General features: G+C 54.2%; 5 protein-coding genes and 3 non-coding genes across 16 annotated transcripts in view; 6 read left to right on the top strand and 2 right to left on the bottom strand.

The window, feature by feature from the left end:
• Positions 1–1253, bottom strand: part of LOC118589106 (atherin-like) — a 31050-nt gene extending 29797 nt beyond the window's left edge. For all 6 annotated transcript variants that reach the window (XR_004945642.1, XR_004945641.1, XR_004945643.1 and 3 more), the window contains exon 1: positions 387–1253. Coding sequence is in view for 3 of the 6 variants with exons in the window: in XM_036196028.1 (XP_036051921.1) it covers positions 387–1120 (734 nt within the window). In the remaining 3 variants the exon portion in view is untranslated. The remainder of the gene's footprint in view (positions 1–386) is intronic.
• Eif4a1 (eukaryotic translation initiation factor 4A1) lies at positions 205–5889 on the top strand. 2 transcript variants are annotated; one of them, XM_036196023.1, is made up of 11 exons: positions 205–349; positions 1610–1658; positions 1883–2015; positions 2416–2555; positions 3563–3731; positions 4051–4160; positions 4253–4396; positions 4473–4610; positions 4695–4784; positions 5030–5109; positions 5201–5889. In XM_036196023.1, exons 1-11 carry the CDS (start codon positions 327–329, stop codon positions 5343–5345), a joined length of 1221 nt encoding a protein of 406 aa, XP_036051916.1. In that variant the 5' UTR covers positions 205–326; the 3' UTR covers positions 5346–5889. The 2 variants fall into 2 exon arrangements, with proteins under 2 accessions (XP_036051916.1, XP_036051917.1); XM_036196024.1 differs by lacking the exon at positions 205–349 and adding an exon at positions 1463–1528 and having other exon boundaries at positions 5201–5887.
• Positions 2770–2913, top strand: LOC118590534. Its single transcript, XR_004945823.1, has one exon. It is a non-coding gene; the product is annotated as a small nucleolar RNA SNORA48 (small nucleolar RNA).
• Positions 3815–3955, top strand: LOC118590553. The gene has a single exon (XR_004945837.1). It is a non-coding gene; the product is annotated as a small nucleolar RNA SNORD10 (small nucleolar RNA).
• On the top strand, positions 4827–4968 carry LOC118590516. Its single transcript, XR_004945806.1, has one exon. It is a non-coding gene; the product is annotated as a small nucleolar RNA SNORA67 (small nucleolar RNA).
• Positions 5890–5944: 55 nt separating the features above from the next.
• On the top strand, positions 5945–8415 carry Cd68 (CD68 molecule). The gene is made up of 6 exons (XM_036196025.1): positions 5945–6653; positions 6738–7162; positions 7286–7405; positions 7540–7621; positions 7725–7895; positions 8116–8415. The coding sequence occupies exons 1-6, from the start codon at positions 6608–6610 to the stop codon at positions 8247–8249; spliced, it is 978 nt and encodes a 325-aa protein (XP_036051918.1). The 5' UTR covers positions 5945–6607; the 3' UTR covers positions 8250–8415.
• A 1640-nt stretch (positions 8416–10055) lies between these two features.
• Positions 10056–14639, top strand: Mpdu1 (mannose-P-dolichol utilization defect 1). Of its 3 annotated transcripts, none has more exons than XM_036198341.1 (7): positions 10056–10233; positions 13081–13146; positions 13254–13386; positions 13782–13867; positions 13959–14077; positions 14231–14341; positions 14449–14639. In XM_036198341.1, the coding sequence occupies exons 1-7, from the start codon at positions 10131–10133 to the stop codon at positions 14572–14574; spliced, it is 744 nt and encodes a 247-aa protein (XP_036054234.1). In that variant the 5' UTR covers positions 10056–10130; the 3' UTR covers positions 14575–14639. The 3 variants fall into 3 exon arrangements, with proteins under 3 accessions (XP_036054234.1, XP_036054236.1, XP_036054235.1); XM_036198343.1 differs by having other exon boundaries at positions 10057–10233; positions 13746–13867; XM_036198342.1 differs by lacking the exon at positions 10056–10233 and having other exon boundaries at positions 13083–13146; positions 13259–13386.
• Positions 14640–15020: 381 nt separating this feature from the next.
• Sox15 (SRY-box transcription factor 15) lies at positions 15021–16347 on the bottom strand. Its single transcript, XM_036198145.1, has 2 exons — positions 15809–16347; positions 15021–15279 (listed from the first exon to the last, which is right to left on the bottom strand). Exons 1-2 carry the CDS (start codon positions 16345–16347, stop codon positions 15123–15125), a joined length of 696 nt encoding a protein of 231 aa, XP_036054038.1. The 3' UTR covers positions 15021–15122.
• Positions 16348–16721: the final 374 nt, after the last annotated feature.

Below are 16721 nucleotides of genomic sequence, written 5' to 3'. Positions count from 1 at the left end.
GCACGATCGCCTCCGCACGTGTAAAGATGCTGGGCTCCAAGATGGCTGCCCGGCCGCGAGGCTCGACTTCTGTATGTCACTTCCGTACCAGCGAGAAAGGCGGGCCCTTCAGCCAATGAGGCTGCGGGGCGGGCCTCGACCTTGATAGGCATTCAAATTACCCAATAGGGCGTACGAGCTAAAGCGCCTACAAACTAACGTCACGTCGAGTTGCAGAGCGCCGGCAGGCGGGGCAGAGGCGGCCAAGCCAATGCGATGGCTGGGGCGGGGTCGGGCGCTCTATAAGTTGTCGATAGGCGGGCACTCCGCCCTAGATTCTAAGGATCATGTCTGCGAGTCAGGATTCTCGGTAAGAAAGGCATTTGCAAGAGCTTGTGGCTACTTACCCCGCCGCTCCCTTCCGAAGGTCCCGCGGGGGGAGGTTGAGAGGCCCATCGCCCCAAACCTGCCAGGCTGCGGGGGCACCGAGCCGGGAGGAACCGTCCGGAGGGGGGCACGGGCAGGTCCACGGCCGACGCTGCCACCAGCGCGGAGACGGCAAGGACAGCCGGGCTAGGGCTGGGGCGCGAGGTTCGCCGCGAGGCCCCTGCCCGAGGGGCTGCCGTACGCGAGGCCCGGGTACTGGAAGGCGAGGCGAGGTCGCGACCTCGCGTGGGGAAGAGGCGGCTGCGCGGCCCGGAGCCGGCTGGCCGGGTGGCCTGCCTGTGTCGGCGGGGCAGGGCCGGGCAGCGCAGCGCGGGCTCCGGAGGATTCTGGCGGTACCACTTGCGGCAGGCAGGGGTGCCCGGGTCTTCGCCAGCCCCCTCGTGGCTCTCGAGTGGGTCGGGGCAGGAGAAACGGGCCGTTCAGGGTGCTGGTTTTCTTGACGGCCAGGACTGAGCCCGACCCCGAGGAGCGGCCGCGTGAGGCACCGGGAGCCCACCCGGCGCCGGGCGGGCGGGTCCATTTTGCCGCACAAGCCGGGCAATTGGCAAACTGCGGATGGGCAGGTCCACTTTGCTTCGGGGGTGAGCGGCCTGAGGTATGGGAGGGCGACGCCATTTCTCGACGGGGGCGGGCGGGTTGCGGATTGTTTGACGGCGGGGGAGACGCCGCCGAGTGGCGGGGCGAGTGAGCACATGGCCGCTTGAGAGGCTCCCCTCCCCCAGTCTGCTGCGCTTGTCTGTGTTGTGCAATCTCCCCCTTAGCTAACTCGGCTGGGGCTCATTGTGCGCGAGGCCGCCACCGCCCGCGGCCTCCCACATCCGGGTACTGCGGAGGGGGGGCCGGCCGGAGGGAGTGGGGGAGGGCGCGGGCGGCATGACGTGGGGAAGGGGACGGCCCACCCTCGGAACTCGGAGGTGAAGGGCGGGACTTCCGGTGGCCTTGATGCCCGGGAGGAGGTGCACACGCTTTGATCCGGCAGGCCCAGAGCGTGTGGGTCTGGCAGCAAAGGCCGACTCTCGGCATCGTGTGTGCGAAGGCACAGCCCCTTGATCTTAACAGGAGGCTCGCTCTAAATTGCTTCTTGATTGCCCTTGGGGAACAGGTGGGTATTGGATCGGGAATGGGCTGGTTGCTGCCATGCTGTACTCAACCAGGAAACAAAACTAATGCTTTGAATCAACAGATCCAGAGACAATGGCCCCGACGGGATGGAGCCTGAAGGCGTCATCGAGGTGAGACCAGAGAGCCTTCTTCCATTACCCCGTCAAAGAGTATTCTCCCCATCCAATCCCCACGTTACATGTCTGAAGCAAACAGGTGGTGCCTCCTTATAGCGACAGTGACCTCAGTCTTCTAGAATGAAATGTCAGGCTTGGGGGAGGGAGGTGGAGTGGCTGGTATGTGTGTAAACACACGTTACTGTCTTCCTAAGTCTTGGTGTCTTTGCGTCCTGCAGAGTAACTGGAATGAGATCGTGGATAGCTTTGATGACATGAATCTCTCAGAGTCCCTGCTCCGTGGTATCTATGCCTATGGTTTTGAGAAGCCCTCTGCCATCCAGCAGCGAGCTATTCTTCCTTGTATCAAGGGTAAGAGTTGTTCTCAGGAGAGATTTGGATTAGACTGTCCCTGACCTGGATGGAGTTGGTGGTGGGCAAAGCAAGCAGAAGGGAACAACTTGTTTACCCAGCTCCTTGGCTGCTGCTGGCTTTTTGTCAACACGTAGGTCACACCTTGGATACGGGAGTTGGTGTTCCCAGTTCATAGGTTTTTGTTCTAATGTGCTCTGTCTGTCTAGCTCAAGTGGGTGTGGAGTGAGTTCATGATGTTCTGATACCCTGGACTTTGTTGTCACAGTATCACGGTGGCAAAAGTTTGAGGCCCTTGACACTGTTTAGAACTTTGTTTCCTTATTGATATCATGTGGTAAGGTCTCAATTGTCTGTGGGCCCAAGATGTATGCACATGTAATTTTTGGTGTGTTTGCAGGTTATGATGTGATTGCCCAAGCCCAGTCTGGGACTGGGAAAACAGCTACGTTTGCCATATCTATCCTGCAACAGATTGAGTTAGATCTAAAGGCCACTCAGGCTTTGGTTCTGGCACCCACGCGGGAGTTGGCGCAGCAGGTAAGAGTGGCTCCGTCCCTTTTGAAGTGACTGATGAGAGACAGCACCTGAAAGATGGGTGCATGTGCTGGCACTGACAGCTTCTAGAACAGTAGGCCTCGTGCTAATTACCAAGTTTTTCTACCAGCGAAACTACTACTTTGCCTAGTTAAGTCTCAAGCAAAATGGGAAGTGGAGTCCAGCTGGCTGGGCAGGGTCAGCTGTTTTATGAAGAAACCCCTGGCAATGGGCAAAGAGACACCTTGGTGGTGGTGTTGCTCTTATATCAGTCAGGGGCAGAGCAGATGACAGTCCTTTGTTCATCCTAGCTTGATGCCTGACTTGGTGGCCAAAGCTGTTTCATGCCTAGGGCACATAAAACCCTGATGCTGCCAGGCGGTGGTGGCGCGTGTCTTTAACCTCAGCATTCGGGAGGCAGAGGCAGGCGGATCTCTGAGTTCCGTGGCCAACCTGGGCTACAGAGTGAGTTCCTGGAAAGGCTCCAAAGCTAAATAGAGAATCCTGTCTCAAAAACCAAAAGAGAAAAAAATCTTGATGTTACTCTGTTACTAATATTTAAACCTTGTGATTATTTTGAACCTTCTGGGTGCTGATGTGAGAAATTAAAGAATTAACAATGAGAGCCCTGTATATTCAGTGGGTTTTCTCTTTGGTATGCTTTGTTTGTGTGGGCTAAGGGTGCAGCTTAGTAGTGGAACACCCAGCATAAGCAAAGTCTTGGGTTCTGTGGCAGGGATGTCATTGTGTTCATAATCCCAGCTTTAAAAATATGATGGTAGGGTGGGGGCTGTGAGTTCTAAGCCATAAGAGCTGCCTGGTTTTTAGACAGTTGCTGGTGGTGGTGGTGGTGATGATGATGGTGGTGGTGGTGGTGGTGGTGGTGGTGATGATGGGGTCTTAAGAGGATTAAATAGACAGCTGTTTTTCAGCAGGTAAAAGGTAGAATAATTCCCGTAAACTAGCTAGTAGAGCTCCAGCTGACATAGATGTCTCTGTTTTGTGTTCAGATACAAAAAGTGGTCATGGCATTAGGAGACTACATGGGTGCCTCTTGTCATGCCTGTATTGGTGGCACCAATGTCCGTGCTGAGGTGCAGAAGCTGCAAATGGAAGCTCCCCATATCATCGTGGGCACCCCTGGCCGGGTGTTTGATATGCTTAACCGGAGATACCTGTGTGAGTACTCCTCTCCAGTTGCTGGGTCACTTTGCCAAGTTTCATTTCCTAGGATTTTCGTTTTCCCGTGCTGGAACTGAGTTGCTCTGTGATGAACCACATGCGTGTCATCTGAGCCCAGCTTCCCTGTTGCCTTATCCCAGGTAGTGTTCTACTTACCAGGGCTGTTGTCTGGCCTGGCAGGGAGGCCTTGGGCAAAGGATCAGTCCTTATATTCTGAGAGCAGACTGTCTCCCCCTTGCCTGCACTCCTATCAAGAAACTTAAATAAATATGGAGCACTTCTCTGATTGTGTTTTGGTGTCTTTTCTGCCTTCTAGCCCCTAAATACATCAAGATGTTTGTACTGGATGAAGCAGACGAAATGTTAAGCCGTGGGTTCAAGGACCAGATCTACGATATATTCCAAAAGCTCAATAGTAACACACAGGTGAGAAGCCGCAGTAGTCCCGGGATAGCTGAGGCTTGGTTGTGCTTTGGGGAGTGCAAACCACCCTGTGACTGATCCTTTTCCCCCACTAGGTAGTTTTGTTGTCCGCTACAATGCCCTCTGATGTCCTTGAAGTGACCAAGAAGTTCATGAGAGACCCCATTCGGATCCTTGTCAAGAAGGAAGAATTGACCCTGGAGGGTATCCGCCAATTCTACATCAATGTGGAGCGAGAGGTGGGGCCCGTGCAGGAGGCGGGCCTGGCAGTAAGTTGTTGAGTATAGCCCCTGACTGATGTTTCCGGATCTCCAGGAGTGGAAGCTTGACACATTGTGTGACTTGTATGAAACCCTGACCATCACCCAGGCGGTAATCTTTATCAACACCAGAAGGAAGGTGGATTGGCTCACTGAGAAGATGCATGCCCGGGATTTCACTGTTTCTGCCATGGTAAGTTTTCTCAAATCTTGCTGACATCTATGTGCATGTGAAGCCTTGTTTGTGCTTCTTGTTACTCAAATCCTTGTTTCCTAGCATGGAGATATGGACCAAAAGGAACGAGATGTGATCATGAGGGAGTTCCGGTCTGGTTCTAGCAGAGTATTAATTACCACTGACCTGTTGGTGAGTAGAGGCCAGCTTAGGGAAAGCAAGGGATAGGGTTGGGTCCAAGGTGATTCCCTCTCCAAGGGGCTGACTAGTGCCCTTTCCAGGAACGTAGCAACTTGGAAGAAAACTTGGCATGCCTGAGGTCTCTGGGGAACAAGGGATGCTTGTTGCCTTTGCCTGTCTTTGGCTGCCTACATGTATGCCTAGTCAATCTGGATAGATTGTATCCTCTGACAGCTCTGTCATCTTTCTTGACCTAGGCCAGAGGCATTGATGTACAGCAGGTCTCCCTTGTCATCAATTACGACCTTCCCACCAACAGGGAAAACTACATCCACAGGTACATGAAGGTCTGAGATACCAGACACACGCTCAATGGGCTGAAACCCAAGTGTCATCCCTTCCCATTCCGTTCTTCTTTTCCCCATTAGAATTGGTCGTGGTGGTCGCTTTGGCCGTAAAGGTGTGGCTATTAACATGGTGACAGAAGAAGACAAAAGGACTCTTCGAGACATCGAAACATTCTACAACACCTCCATTGAAGAGATGCCCCTCAACGTTGCTGACCTCATTTGAGGGGCCGTCCTGCTACCTGGCCCTAGCCAGGGTTCAGTCCTGGGGGGCTGCGGAGCAGCTGGAGGGGGGAGGGAAGGGAGCCAAGGGATGGACATCTTGGTTTTGGTTTTTTGTTTTTGGTTTTTTGTTTCTCTCTCTCTCTCTTTGAATAAATGTCACTTTTTGAGGCAAAAAGAAGGAACCGTGAACATTTTAGACACCCTTTTCTTTGGGGTAGGCTCTGCCCCAGGCGCCGTCTCCCCCCCCCCCAAAAAAAAAGAAAAACAAAAAAAACACTAATCCAGTTCCCTAACCTAGTCACTGATTCTAAAGGCTTTCCTACCCCAGCCAAGTCTCCGAAAGTGTCAGGTCTAAAACAAGTCTGGCCTCATCTGCTGGACCAAATCTACAGGGAGAGTCCCTACATGAAGTTGTCCAGGGAACTGTCCCCAGGTGAAGGGAGCAGGGGAGAGAAAATGGTAGCCATTTTTACATTGTTTTGTATAGTATTTATTGATTCAGGAAACAAACACAAAATTCTGAATAAAATGACTTGGAAACTGCCTGTTTGGGCTTCTCATTTGTCCCCTCCCACATGCTGCTGTGTGGAACGGCTATTAGGGTTCATAACTATATTTGTTCTGTTGCCCCCTACCGGTGCTTAAAATACCAAGCACATGATCCACCGTCCACAGAAAACTGACTAGAATGCCCTTCATGGATAGTCTTCAAGTGTCACGTGATTATAGCCTTGAACTAATGAAGGAATGGGATTAAGAAGTGAGTGAAACCTGGTTCTGCTTAAATCCTTGAGGTCTAACCCAAATTGAGTGCTAATTGCCTATCTCCTTGGTTGGGGGAGGGGCGGGGCTGTCTCAGCCTCTTGTTATCCTGGAACTATAGACCAGGCTGTCCTGCCTTTACCTCCAGTGCTGGGCTTGAAGGTGGACACATGTTCAATTTCTCACCAATGAGGAAGGGGCCTCTTCCTCTGCCTTGAAAACTCCAAGCAGAGCAAGTTTTGCTTAGGAAAGATCCTTGTGAGTCAATTGCTTCATTTTTCACGTGGTAATTAAGATGTCCCTCCCACTTAAAAGGCCACTGCCAATCACAGCTTAATTGTGAAAACCAGTGACTAGATGGGTGGCTGGAGCAGAGGTGTCTGAGTCAGGCTCTGGGTGGGATTATCTTAAAGGAAGTGCAACTTTCATTTCCTCTTCCAAGAGGTTATTGGGTTGAGGGAGGAACTGGTACAGCCCAGCTGGACTCTGAGCTGCTCTACCATGAGGTTCCAAGTGCATTGCTTGGTCTTGCTGGGACTGCTTGTAGGTAAGGAGAATTGAGAGGTGGGAGGGAGGGAGATCCTTGGGCAGGAACCCTTGCCTAGGTTGCCAACCAATTTCTTCCTGACAGCCCGAGGAACAGGGAAAGGCTGTCCTCATAGGAAAGCTGCTACTCTCCTGCCATCCTTCACGGTGACACCTACAACCACAGAAAGCACAGCAAGCCCTACAACCAGCCACGGAAATGTCACAGTTCATCCAACAAGTAATAGTACCGCTACCAGCTCCAGGCCCACAACTTCCACTCACAACCCTGCCGTGACCACCAGCCATGGGAATGCCACGGTTTATCCCACCACAGACAACGGCACTGCAACTAGCCCAGGATTCACCACCGGCCCTCACCCTGGACCACCTCCACCCTCTCCGAGTCCTAGTCCAGGCTCCAAGGGGGCTCTTGGAAACTACACGTGGACCAACGGCTCCCAGCCCTGTGTTCAGCTTCAAGCACAAATTCAGATTCGAATCCTGTATCCAACCCAGGGTGGAGGAAAGGTAAAGCTAAGGTAGAGGGGCTTAAAAAGGGCAAGAGGCAAGTCCTGTGGTGGTTCCTTCAGGAGGAGGAAGGGGATAAAAAACATTGCATGGCACAGACTCACTGTTCTCTCACTTCTGCAGGCCTGGGGCATCTCTATACTGAACCCCAACAAAACTAAGGTCCAGGGGGGCTGTGATAGTGCCTATTCCCACCTGCCTCTCTCATTTCCTTATGGGCAGCTCATCTTTGGATTCAAACAGGTAGACAGCTTTTGTCTTCATCTGTTACTCTCCCATGCCCCACACCTATACCCTGTAAGCCTCCCTTCTTGCCCTGTGGACATTACGCTTCTGCCACTGTCCCTGCCGCTCTGATCCTTTTTGTTCTCCTCAAGGACCTGGAGCAGAGCCATCAGGGGATGGTCTACCTCAACTACATGGCAATGGACTACAACGTGTCCTTCCCACAGGCAGCCCGTGAGTGACCTTCCCCTCTCCTTACCACGCTAGCCGGTGGGGGAGGAGGGGACACTCAGGAGTTGAGTGGACTGGATTTCACTCTTCCTACTAACTTCTTCAGAGTGGACATTCTCAGCTCAGAATTCATCTCTTCGAGAGCTCCAAGCTCCTCTGGGCCAAAGCTTCTGTTGCAAAAATACAAGCATAGTTCTTTCTCCAGCTGTTCACCTTGACCTGCTCTCCCTGAGGCTACAGGCTGCTCAGCTGCCCAACACAGGACACTTGGGGCCATGTAAGACTTCTCAGAAGTTTTCCACTGCCCAGGAAGCCTCTTCCCCAGAGCTCTCTCTTTCCACACTCTAGTCTCCTCCCCACGACTACCTATTCCCCGTTCCCTTACTGCTCCAGATTATGGGGTTGAGCTCATCAAAGCTCCTCCTTGTTCTTCCTTCCTCCTACCTTTAGCCCATCCACCACTGCAGGAACTCCTAATCATCCCATCTTTCCACCAGGTTTCTCCTGCACCAGCGACCAATCCCTCTTGTTGCCGCTCATCATTGGCCTGGTCCTCCTTGGCCTCCTCACCCTGGTGCTCATTGCCTTCTGCATTACCCGGAGACGGCAATCAGCCTACCAGCCCCTCTGAGCATCTGCTCCAGGCCACTCCGGGCTACTGAGGAGCAACCTCACTTTTTCAATGTGCACCTGACTCAACAAAGTTATTCTCCCTTCCTGTCTTTAAGAACACAATTAGAGATTTTGTAAATGGGGTGGGGATTAATAAACAGGAAGTGTCCCATTCCTGCTCACAAAAGGAGAATGAAAACTTAATGAAATCTGTGTCCTTGTTCCCTTGCCCTGCCAGGGTTAACAGCCATGAGTTTCTTGTCATGTGCCTTCCGGTACCTTCCCATGGTTGAGTCACCAGGGGACGACAGCTGGCAAGAAGGGACGCAAATCCCAGAGAGTGCCCAAAATGCCTTCATGGCTCATCCTTAGGTGTCTGGCACAGCGGCTGGGGAAGCTGCCAAAACTCCCTTCCCCCTTCTGGGGCTAATGGCTACCCATTCCCTTAACATAATGCCCCATCAGTCCATCCTGGCATCATGTTCCTGACCCTCTGTACAGCCAGAGGTGCAACACAGTCAAAATAAGTAGGTGGCTGTGTAATTTCATTTTCAAAGGGTGATGCCAGTGGCTGCTGAGCAATGAGAGTCCTTGTCCACTGTGGCCAGGGCTAGATTCACTCAAGAGGCCACTGCAAAGAAATTCACCAACCATGGAAGCAGTGGGTATGAACAACTCGAGGCCCAGCAAACATACCCTTGATGCTTGGGTACCAGAGGGCGAGGGGGCGGTGCCACTTGCAGGACAGACCATGTCCAGATTCTAAAAAGGGACTTCCAGATGGCTACCTGTTGTACCCAAACCAAGTCTAAGCTCTACTATTCTGTTTTGTTTTTTGAGACAGAGTTTCTCTGTGTAGCCTTGGCTGTCCTGGAACTCCCTCTGTAGACCAGACTGGCCTCGAACTCAGAGGTCTTCCTGCCTCTGCCTCCGAGTGCTGGGATTAAAGGCGTGCGCCACCACCGCCAGCCAAGTTTTACTATTTATAGTAGGACATACTGTATCCAATGGGAGTCAAGGATGGATGCCATTCCAGTTGTAAGAGCCCCATGCGGTTCTAGAAATTCGTGGGGGACTGGAGCCCCACCCAGCTGACAGGTAGCTGTGGCAGAACCCGCCCAGCACCGCCGCCCCAGGAACGAGGAGCAGGGAAGCAGCCAGGCGCGCGTGCACGAGTGAACCGAGAGCCGTGTCCGGGCATCGGGTGGTGGAATGCAGCATGGAGTGGCCCCGGGTCCCCTTCCCGAACAAGAGCTACTGGGCACCTTCTGCCTGCGCCCCCTGGACCATCCCCAGGGTTCCCGCCCGGACACAGCAGAGGCCGCTATGGGTTGTGTCTGGGGCTGCTCTGGCAGCTCAGTTCGCTCCTCTTCTGCCTTGCGGTCATCTCCCAACACCTGGACGAACCGCAGGAAGGAGCAGCGGGACTGGGAGGGATGCCCAGCTCGGAATGGGCTCTTTCTGGTGCCAATGCCCCCCGGGAGCCCAGGAGGGCAAGAGAAGAGGGCTGCGGCGCCCCCGCTAGCGCCATTTTGAAGACTCGTACCCTTCCCCTCGCCAACTTCAAAGATAAAGTTGGCCGAGGGAGGACAAGATGGCGCGCACGCAGGAGGGACGGCGAAAGGCGGAGGGACAAATCTTTACAGCGTCAACAAAAGCGCGGAAGTCCGAGCTGCGCAGGCGCGAAACCCTGCCACGCTTTACAGTTCGAACGTCAGGGCGCGGAGGAAACCCAGCCTGGGCCGGAGACGGAGCAGGGTTCCCGAGGCCGGGCTGCCGGGGAAGGGGAGGTGCGGCCGTGTCCCGGGAGGGGAGGGAGGGGAGGCGCAGTGCACGGCGCGCATGCGCGGCTGGGGTCGATGGCGGGGCCAGCCGGCCTGGCGGAAGCTAGCGTCCCAACATGGCGGCTGAGGCGGACGGGCTGTTCCAACGGGTGCTGGTGCCGCTTCTTCTCCCTGAGAAATGCTACGACCAACTTTTCGTCCAGTGGGACTTGCTTCATGGTGAGTTTTACTCGGCCTTCCCAGTCTGGTCGAGCCGCTTGGGCCGTGGGCTGGCGTGAGCCGAGCCTGAGTGACCGTGGTGGCCGGTGTCACGCGAAGCTGGGCCGAAGCCGCTTCTGGAGAGGGCGGAAGTGTTCCGGACCCTGCAGAGGGAAGGTGCCATATTTGGGCACGAGGGGGGAGTCGCCCGAAAAGACAGTTAAATTTCTGCTTTGCAGTCGGGGAAGTCCGTGCTCTCCGCCCCCCACACTCCCTTTCTAGGCTGGGAACCGAACCCAGGACCTCGGGCGTGTAAGGCAAGCACTCTGCCAGCTGAGCTCTATCCCCAGCCTGGAAAACTCACATTTTATAAAAAAGTTCAAATCCCAGCCGGGCGTGTAGCCCACCTACTCCTCGTCCCAACACTGACTGACAGAGGCAGACGGAATGCCGGGTTGTTTTTTTTTTTTTGAGATGCACTCTCACCCGGTGCTGACTGCTAGAACTTGCTGTGTGGCACAGGCTGCCCTTGAACTGGCAGCAGGCCTCCCTCGGCCACCAGAGGGCTGGGAATACAGGGATGAGCTATCTCACCCCACAACCTTCCTTTCCCTTTCTTTACCAGGCAAGCCCATGGCCAAGGGTTACACCAGCTCCAGAGCCTTTGATAATCAGGCTCTCCATAGCTGCTCTAGTCAGGTCACATACTCAGGACACTGTTCTAGACATTTTGCAATAGTCAGACTCCCTGCTGGCCGAATTCCATCCAGGTCAAGAATTCAATGACAGAGAAACTGCCAGGAATAGTGTGGCCACCCACACCTTTAATCCCAGCACTGGGAGGCAGAGGCAGGAGGATCTCTGAGTTCAAGGACAGCCAGGACTACACAGAGAAACCTTGTCTCAGAAAACCAAAACAAATAAATGATAGAGATCCTGGATGAACAGGGATAAAAGCAAGCCCTGGAAGAGTAGGCTTGGCCACTGCCTAAGTGCCAGGAACAACCAGAAGGTTCGGGAATGTATGCTGTAGAGATTTGTCTTTGGAAGGAGACCATTTGAAGTGGTCACTGAGGAGAGCTAGGAACCCTTGAGCCATGCCTGTGTAACTGAAAGGCAGTGGCAGTCATGCCTGGGGGCCTACGTGTGTATTTGGAACTGGTGAGATGGCTGCAAGGCTGGTGACCAGAGTTTAGTTCCTGGAACCCACAGAAAGGCAAAACAGGAGAACTGGTTCCACAGAGTCGTCCTTGCTTCATACGTGCACCTGCATGTCACACACAGTATATGTAGATGTGGATTCTCTGTATTTAAAAAGCATTATGCGCGCCTGCGTGCGTGCGTGCGTGCGTGCGTGCGTGCCATGAAGATGCTAGAGGCACAAGGTATTACCCGAACTGGAATTGCAGGCAGTTGTGAGCCACCGAACATGGGCCCTGGGATTTGAACTCAGATCCCCTGAAAGAGCAACAGGTGCTCTTAACTACTAAGCCATTTCTCCAGCCCCATATTTTTAAAGTTCATTTTTGTTGTGTGCCTCTACTTACACACGCTCAGGTTATCAGACTTAGCAACAGAGCCATATTGCTGGTACAATAATTTTGTTTGTTTTCTGTGTATTGGTGTTTTCCTGCATGTATGTGATGGTGCCAGATACCCTGGAACTGGAGTTACAGGGAAGTCCATATGGGTGCTGGGAATTGAACCTGGGTCCTCTGAAAGAGCAGTCAATGTTTTTAACCACTGAGCCAGCTCTCTAGCCCCTTATTTTTATTTATTTATTTATTTATTTATTTAGAGGCAGGGTCTCTCTACAGAGCTCTGGCTGTCTTGTTTTTTGAGACAGGGTTTCTCTGTGTAGCTTTGGAACCTTTCCTGGAACTCACTCTGTAGCCCAGGCTGGCCTTGAACTCACAGAGATCCTGGCTCTGCCTCCCGAGTGCTGGGATTAAAGGCGTGCACCACCAACGCCCAGCGCTCTGGCTATCTTTGAACTCACAGAGATCTGTCTGTCTGGGATTAAAGGCGTGCCACCACACCTGGCAATAGTTTTCAAACATTTCAGACAGCGTCTCACTATGTAATCCTGGCTGGCCTTGAACTCAAGAGATTAAAGGCATGAACTGCAACACAACCCTAATGACTTTTTAAGATGTGTTTATTATGTATACAGTGCAGTGTTCTGCTTGCATGTATACCTGCAGGCCAGAAGAGGACACCAGATCTCATTTCAGATGGTTGTGAGCCACCATGTGGTTGCTGAGAAATGAACTCGGAACCTCTGGAAGAACAGCCAGTGGTGCTCTTAACCTCTGAGCCATCTCTCCAGCCCTCTAATGACTTTCTAAAAAGACTTGGTACTTTCTTTTTTTGAGACAGGATTTCTCTGTGTAGTTTTGGTGCCTGTCCTGGAACTCACTCGGTAGACCAGGCTGGCCTGGAACTCAGATCCGCCTGACTTTGCCTCCCGAGTGCTTGGATTAAAGGCATGCACCGATGCTGCCACTGCCGCCACCCCTGCCTGGCTCTTAGTACATTCTTATTAGGGGGCTTATGCATGGAAGTCAGAGGACAGTCCTGGAATTGATTCTCTACTTCTACCATGTGGGTCCCGGGTTGAACTTAGGTCATTGGTTATCTTGTCAGGCCTAAAAAATAGACGATTCCGTGTGTGTTGTAGGAAAGGGAGATGGAGCGGGAAGGAAGGCGTCAGTTGGTAGCTGTGTTGGTGAAGGAGCCTGCCCCATCGTTTCAACTGTCCCCAGAGACTTACTGGTGCCAAGGATGAGGGGAGGGAACAGTGCACGAGCACTCCAGACTCACCTGGGCTCCAGAGGCCTCTCTGCTCACTTTCTTCTCTTCTCTCAGTTCCCTGCCTCAAGATTCTCCTCAGCAAAGGCCTTGGGCTGGGCATCGTGGCTGGGTCACTTCTAGGTATGTATAGTTCCTTCTGTCAGAGTGAAGGTAGAGGTGTTGAGAGGCTGAGGATGCCAAGGGCTGGGGACAGTCTGCCTTTCCTCAGCCGTGCCCTTCTCCCCCAGTAAAGCTGCCCCAGATATTTAAAATCCTGGGAGCCAAGAGTGCAGAGGGACTGAGTCTCCAGTCAGTGATGCTGGAGCTAGTGGCGTTGACGGGAACTGTGGTCTACAGCATCACGAACAACTTCCCCTTCAGGTGAGGGCCACTCTTCACCCCCAGGCCAGCCCACAGTTCTTTTTTTAATTAGTTATTTATTTACTGGGGGGGGGGGGTCAGTACAACTTGTAGGAATTGGTTCTCCTCTTCCAGTACGTGGGTTCTGGGGCTGGAAGCAGGCACTCAGGCTTGGAGGCAAGCACCTTTCCCTGCTGGACTTCACCAGCCCCAGTGCCCACAGCTCTAACAGGGGGAAGAACACTTCAGCCCTTCCTGAAGCTCAGTCACACCCAAATGGTGATGACGTGAGCACTCTCCGAATGAGCCAGGCATGGTTAGGGGCCGGGCAAGCACAGGCCTGATGGATGGGCTATGGAGGCTTTCCTGCCTCTTTCCAGGCCTGCCTTTCTCCCTCCCAACTCTTGACTCTGCAGCTCTTGGGGTGAAGCACTGTTCCTGACCCTCCAGACGGTTACCATCTGCTTCCTGGTCATGCACTACAGAGGAGAGACAGTGAAAGGTGCCGGGGATTGGCTGGAGAGCAGGCACTGGATCCTGGGACTCTTGTGGGACTGGGAGGCTCAAGAGGGCCCTTGTCTCCCTGACCCCAGGAGTCGCTTTCCTCGCCTGCTACGCGATGGTCCTGCTGGCGCTGCTCTCCCCACTCACACCCCTGGCTCTAGTCACGCTGCTCCAGGCCTCCAATGTACCTGCCGTGGTGGTGGGGAAGGTGGGTACTTGGAAGGGAATGGATGCATATGTGGGAGAGGCAGGGTGGAACCTCTGGGTATGGAGTGTTAGTCTGCAGGGAGTGAGGGAATTAGTGACGGGAACACAGCGGATGTTCAGATGACAAAGCCAAAAGTACGAAGTTCTCCTCTAGTTGCTGCAGGCCGCCACCAACTACCACAACGGGCACACAGGCCAGCTCTCGGCCATCACAGTGTTTATGCTGTTTGGGGGCTCCTTGGCTCGAATCTTCACCTCGGTTCAGGTGAGTGCACCGTCTGTCCTCTAGAGGGCACTCAAACCTCACTCCCAGCTTAGTAGGAAGCCTGTCTCTCTGGAACCTTTCTAGGTCTGTGTTGTCTCTCCTGACAGGAAACTGGAGACCCCCTCATGGCTGGAGTCTTTGTGGTCTCTTCCCTCTGCAATGGCCTCATTGCTGCCCAGGTCCTCCTCTACTGGAACGCAAAGCCCCCCCACAGACAGAAAAAAGAGCAATAGTGCTGACCAGCACCCAGAATCATTCCGTTCCCACCATCCTCCATTCCTCTAACTGCATCTCCTGAGCCAGGGTTTGAGTAGACACTCAGTTCACCTCGGCTGAGGTTCCTCCCTTATAAGCAGCTGTTTTCTTACTGGAGCAGAAGCTTGCCTTGACCACTTCCCTTCCTTCTGGACGGAGAGCAGAGCCTGGACAAATGTGCTTGTGAGCCTGTGGCCGCTTCCCTTGCCACCTGGCTGGGACAATCCCTTGGACCCCGGTTCTGGAGGTGGGGGAGGGGAGAATGACTCAGGTAAGGGCCTCAGGGTGGGGTGGGGAGGTTCCTGCTGTGGCAGGTCCCGACGGAAGGGTGTGTGTGGAGAAGGCAGGGGTTGCTGTGCTGGTGAGTACAGATGGGAAATAAAGACTCAGAGACGTACTTTAATTGTACAAAACTGTGTTATTGTGCTTTTGTGCGTCTGGTTCCTAGAGAGACTTGTAGGCCTCTGAACTGGGAGGGGTGGGTCTGTGGAGTTGGCCCTGAACGTCTCTGCCAGTTAAAGGTGGGTTACAGACATGGGGCACCAGCAAGGGAAGTACTGTATGGAGTGGTAGAGCCTGGGGATAGGTAGGTGGGAAAAGAGGGCATTAGCTCCCCTTGGAGCCTAGGAGCACTCTGAGGGAGGGAGCACGGCGAGGGGGCCTCCGGGCTGCAATGGGAAGAGCTGTAAAGAGAAACATGAGGTTTGGAGGTTACGTTTCTGGGTTGAAGAGACCGGGCAGTGTCCCCAACTCTCAGGAGACTGGTCTGACCAGTTTGCAGCAAACGGGGTTAGAATCTGCTATTCAGCCAGCCCTGCTGGGCACAGCAGGCAGGGAGCAAGACCCTAAGATGGCTTAAAGAGCGGGTAGTTCTGTCGGGGCACGCTCAGGAGCTGTCTTGCGTGCTGCACGCTGTTTACCTCTTGGGGCGGCAGGCCAGGAAGGAGCAGCAGGATGGGCCTGGCCTCTCCTTGCCCCGGGGGCTGGGAGAGGAAGCCGGGTCACACAAGGGCCATCAGCAAGGGGGAGACTGACATTCAGAAGGTAGAAGACATTAGGCTGAGATGGACAGGCCTCTGTCCTCAACCCTGATCCCTCCCACCCAACTTCAGCCTGGAGTGCTTCTGCTAAGATGGACTGGGGTTCTCTCTGGCCCCCACCCCTACCCAGCCTCAGGAAGGGGGTGGTGGTGGGGGACAATGAGGCACTCACGCGTAACTGCCAGGCAGGTAGGCTGTCGAATAGTTGGGGGGCTGGTACCCAAAGCCTCTGCTCCCTTGGGTAGTTGTGTACCCCGGTCCCCAGTGCGGGCCACCACAGGCCAGGCCACCTCCTCCCTGGCTGAAGTGGACAGAGCCGGTGCCCGAGTTCTTGCTCTTGCGCCGAGGCCGGTACTTGTAGTCGGGGTAGTCGCGTAGGTGGCGGGCTCGGAGACGCTTGGCCTCCTCCACGAAGGGACGCTTCTCCTCGTCGCCCAGCAGCTTCCACTGCGCTCCCAGGCGCTTGGAGATCTCAGAGTTGTGCAGCTTGGGGTTCTGCTGCGCCATCTGGCGGCGTTGAATAGAGCTCCACACCATGAAGGCGTTCATGGGCCGCTTCACCTTCTCCTGCGGAAGCCCTGCAGACGCTCCTCCAGACGCTCCGGGGCTCCCGGCACCCTCCTGCTCCTGAGGTCCCAAGGGCAAAGAGGCTGTGGGAGCCGGAGGCTCCACGCTCCAAGTCTGGGCTTGTGAGGAGCCGGGCAGCGCCATGGGTTGAGGATAAAGCGTCTCTGAGAGGGCGTCTTGAATGCCCTCCTCCCAGAGTGAAGAAGACTGGCCTCTGAGAATTTGGGTTAAGAATCTTCCGGAGCCCTTGAATCGAACCTTTGCTCTCAGGGATGGGCTCTTCACCTCTGGAAAGCTGAATGCAGAGTCCTCCGTGCCTGGCACCCCTGCCCAGGAGAGCTGCTGTTCTCACAAGTCCACCTACAGTCCCTCTCCCTACCCTGTGCGGCGGGACGCGGCGCTGGCTCTGTGCGGCTCTTGGTCTCCAAAGTTGCCACAGCTGCCAGGAGCGTACCCAGGTGCCACAGACCTTCCCCACCTGTGCTCAGCCTCTAGGAACCGGCTTTGAAAGCCTGACT

Source organism: Onychomys torridus, chromosome 8 (assembly GCF_903995425.1).
Source record: "Onychomys torridus chromosome 8, mOncTor1.1, whole genome shotgun sequence".
Lineage (NCBI taxonomy): Eukaryota > Metazoa > Chordata > Mammalia > Rodentia > Cricetidae > Onychomys > Onychomys torridus.
Note: the sequence above shows the minus strand (reverse complement) of the source record. Positions and strands in the feature narration are given on the sequence as shown.

What these genes read in the sequence shown, in the direction of transcription:
- Eif4a1 (XM_036196023.1), top strand. Translation starts at nt 327, where the DNA reads ATGTCTGCGAGTCAGGATTCTCG. An exon ending in AGCCTGAAGGCGTCATCGAG is followed by an intron (nt 1,659 to 1,882) that starts GTGAGACCAGAG and finishes TGCGTCCTGCAG; the next exon opens with AGTAACTGGAATGAGATCGT. An exon ending in ACATCAATGTGGAGCGAGAG is followed by an intron (nt 4,397 to 4,472) that starts GTGGGGCCCGTG and finishes CCGGATCTCCAG; the next exon opens with GAGTGGAAGCTTGACACATT.
- Cd68 (XM_036196025.1), top strand. Translation starts at nt 6,608, where the DNA reads ATGAGGTTCCAAGTGCATTGCTTGGTCTTGCTGGGACTGCTTGTAG. An exon ending in CTTGCTGGGACTGCTTGTAG is followed by an intron (nt 6,654 to 6,737) that starts GTAAGGAGAATT and finishes TCTTCCTGACAG; the next exon opens with CCCGAGGAACAGGGAAAGGC. An exon ending in GTCCTTCCCACAGGCAGCCC is followed by an intron (nt 7,622 to 7,724) that starts GTGAGTGACCTT and finishes TAACTTCTTCAG; the next exon opens with AGTGGACATTCTCAGCTCAG.
- Mpdu1 (XM_036198341.1), top strand. Translation starts at nt 10,131, where the DNA reads ATGGCGGCTGAGGCGGACGGGCTGTTCCAACGGGTGCTGGTGCCGCTT. An exon ending in CGTGGCTGGGTCACTTCTAG is followed by an intron (nt 13,147 to 13,253) that starts GTATGTATAGTT and finishes CTTCTCCCCCAG; the next exon opens with TAAAGCTGCCCCAGATATTT. An exon ending in CAGAGGAGAGACAGTGAAAG is followed by an intron (nt 13,868 to 13,958) that starts GTGCCGGGGATT and finishes CCCTGACCCCAG; the next exon opens with GAGTCGCTTTCCTCGCCTGC.
- Sox15 (XM_036198145.1), bottom strand. Translation starts at nt 16,347, where the DNA reads ATGGCGCTGCCCGGCTCCTCACAAGCCCAGACTTGGAGCGTGGAGCCT. An exon ending in TACCTGCCTGGCAGTTACGC is followed by an intron (nt 15,280 to 15,808) that starts GTGAGTGCCTCA and finishes TTCTCTTTACAG; the next exon opens with CTCTTCCCATTGCAGCCCGG.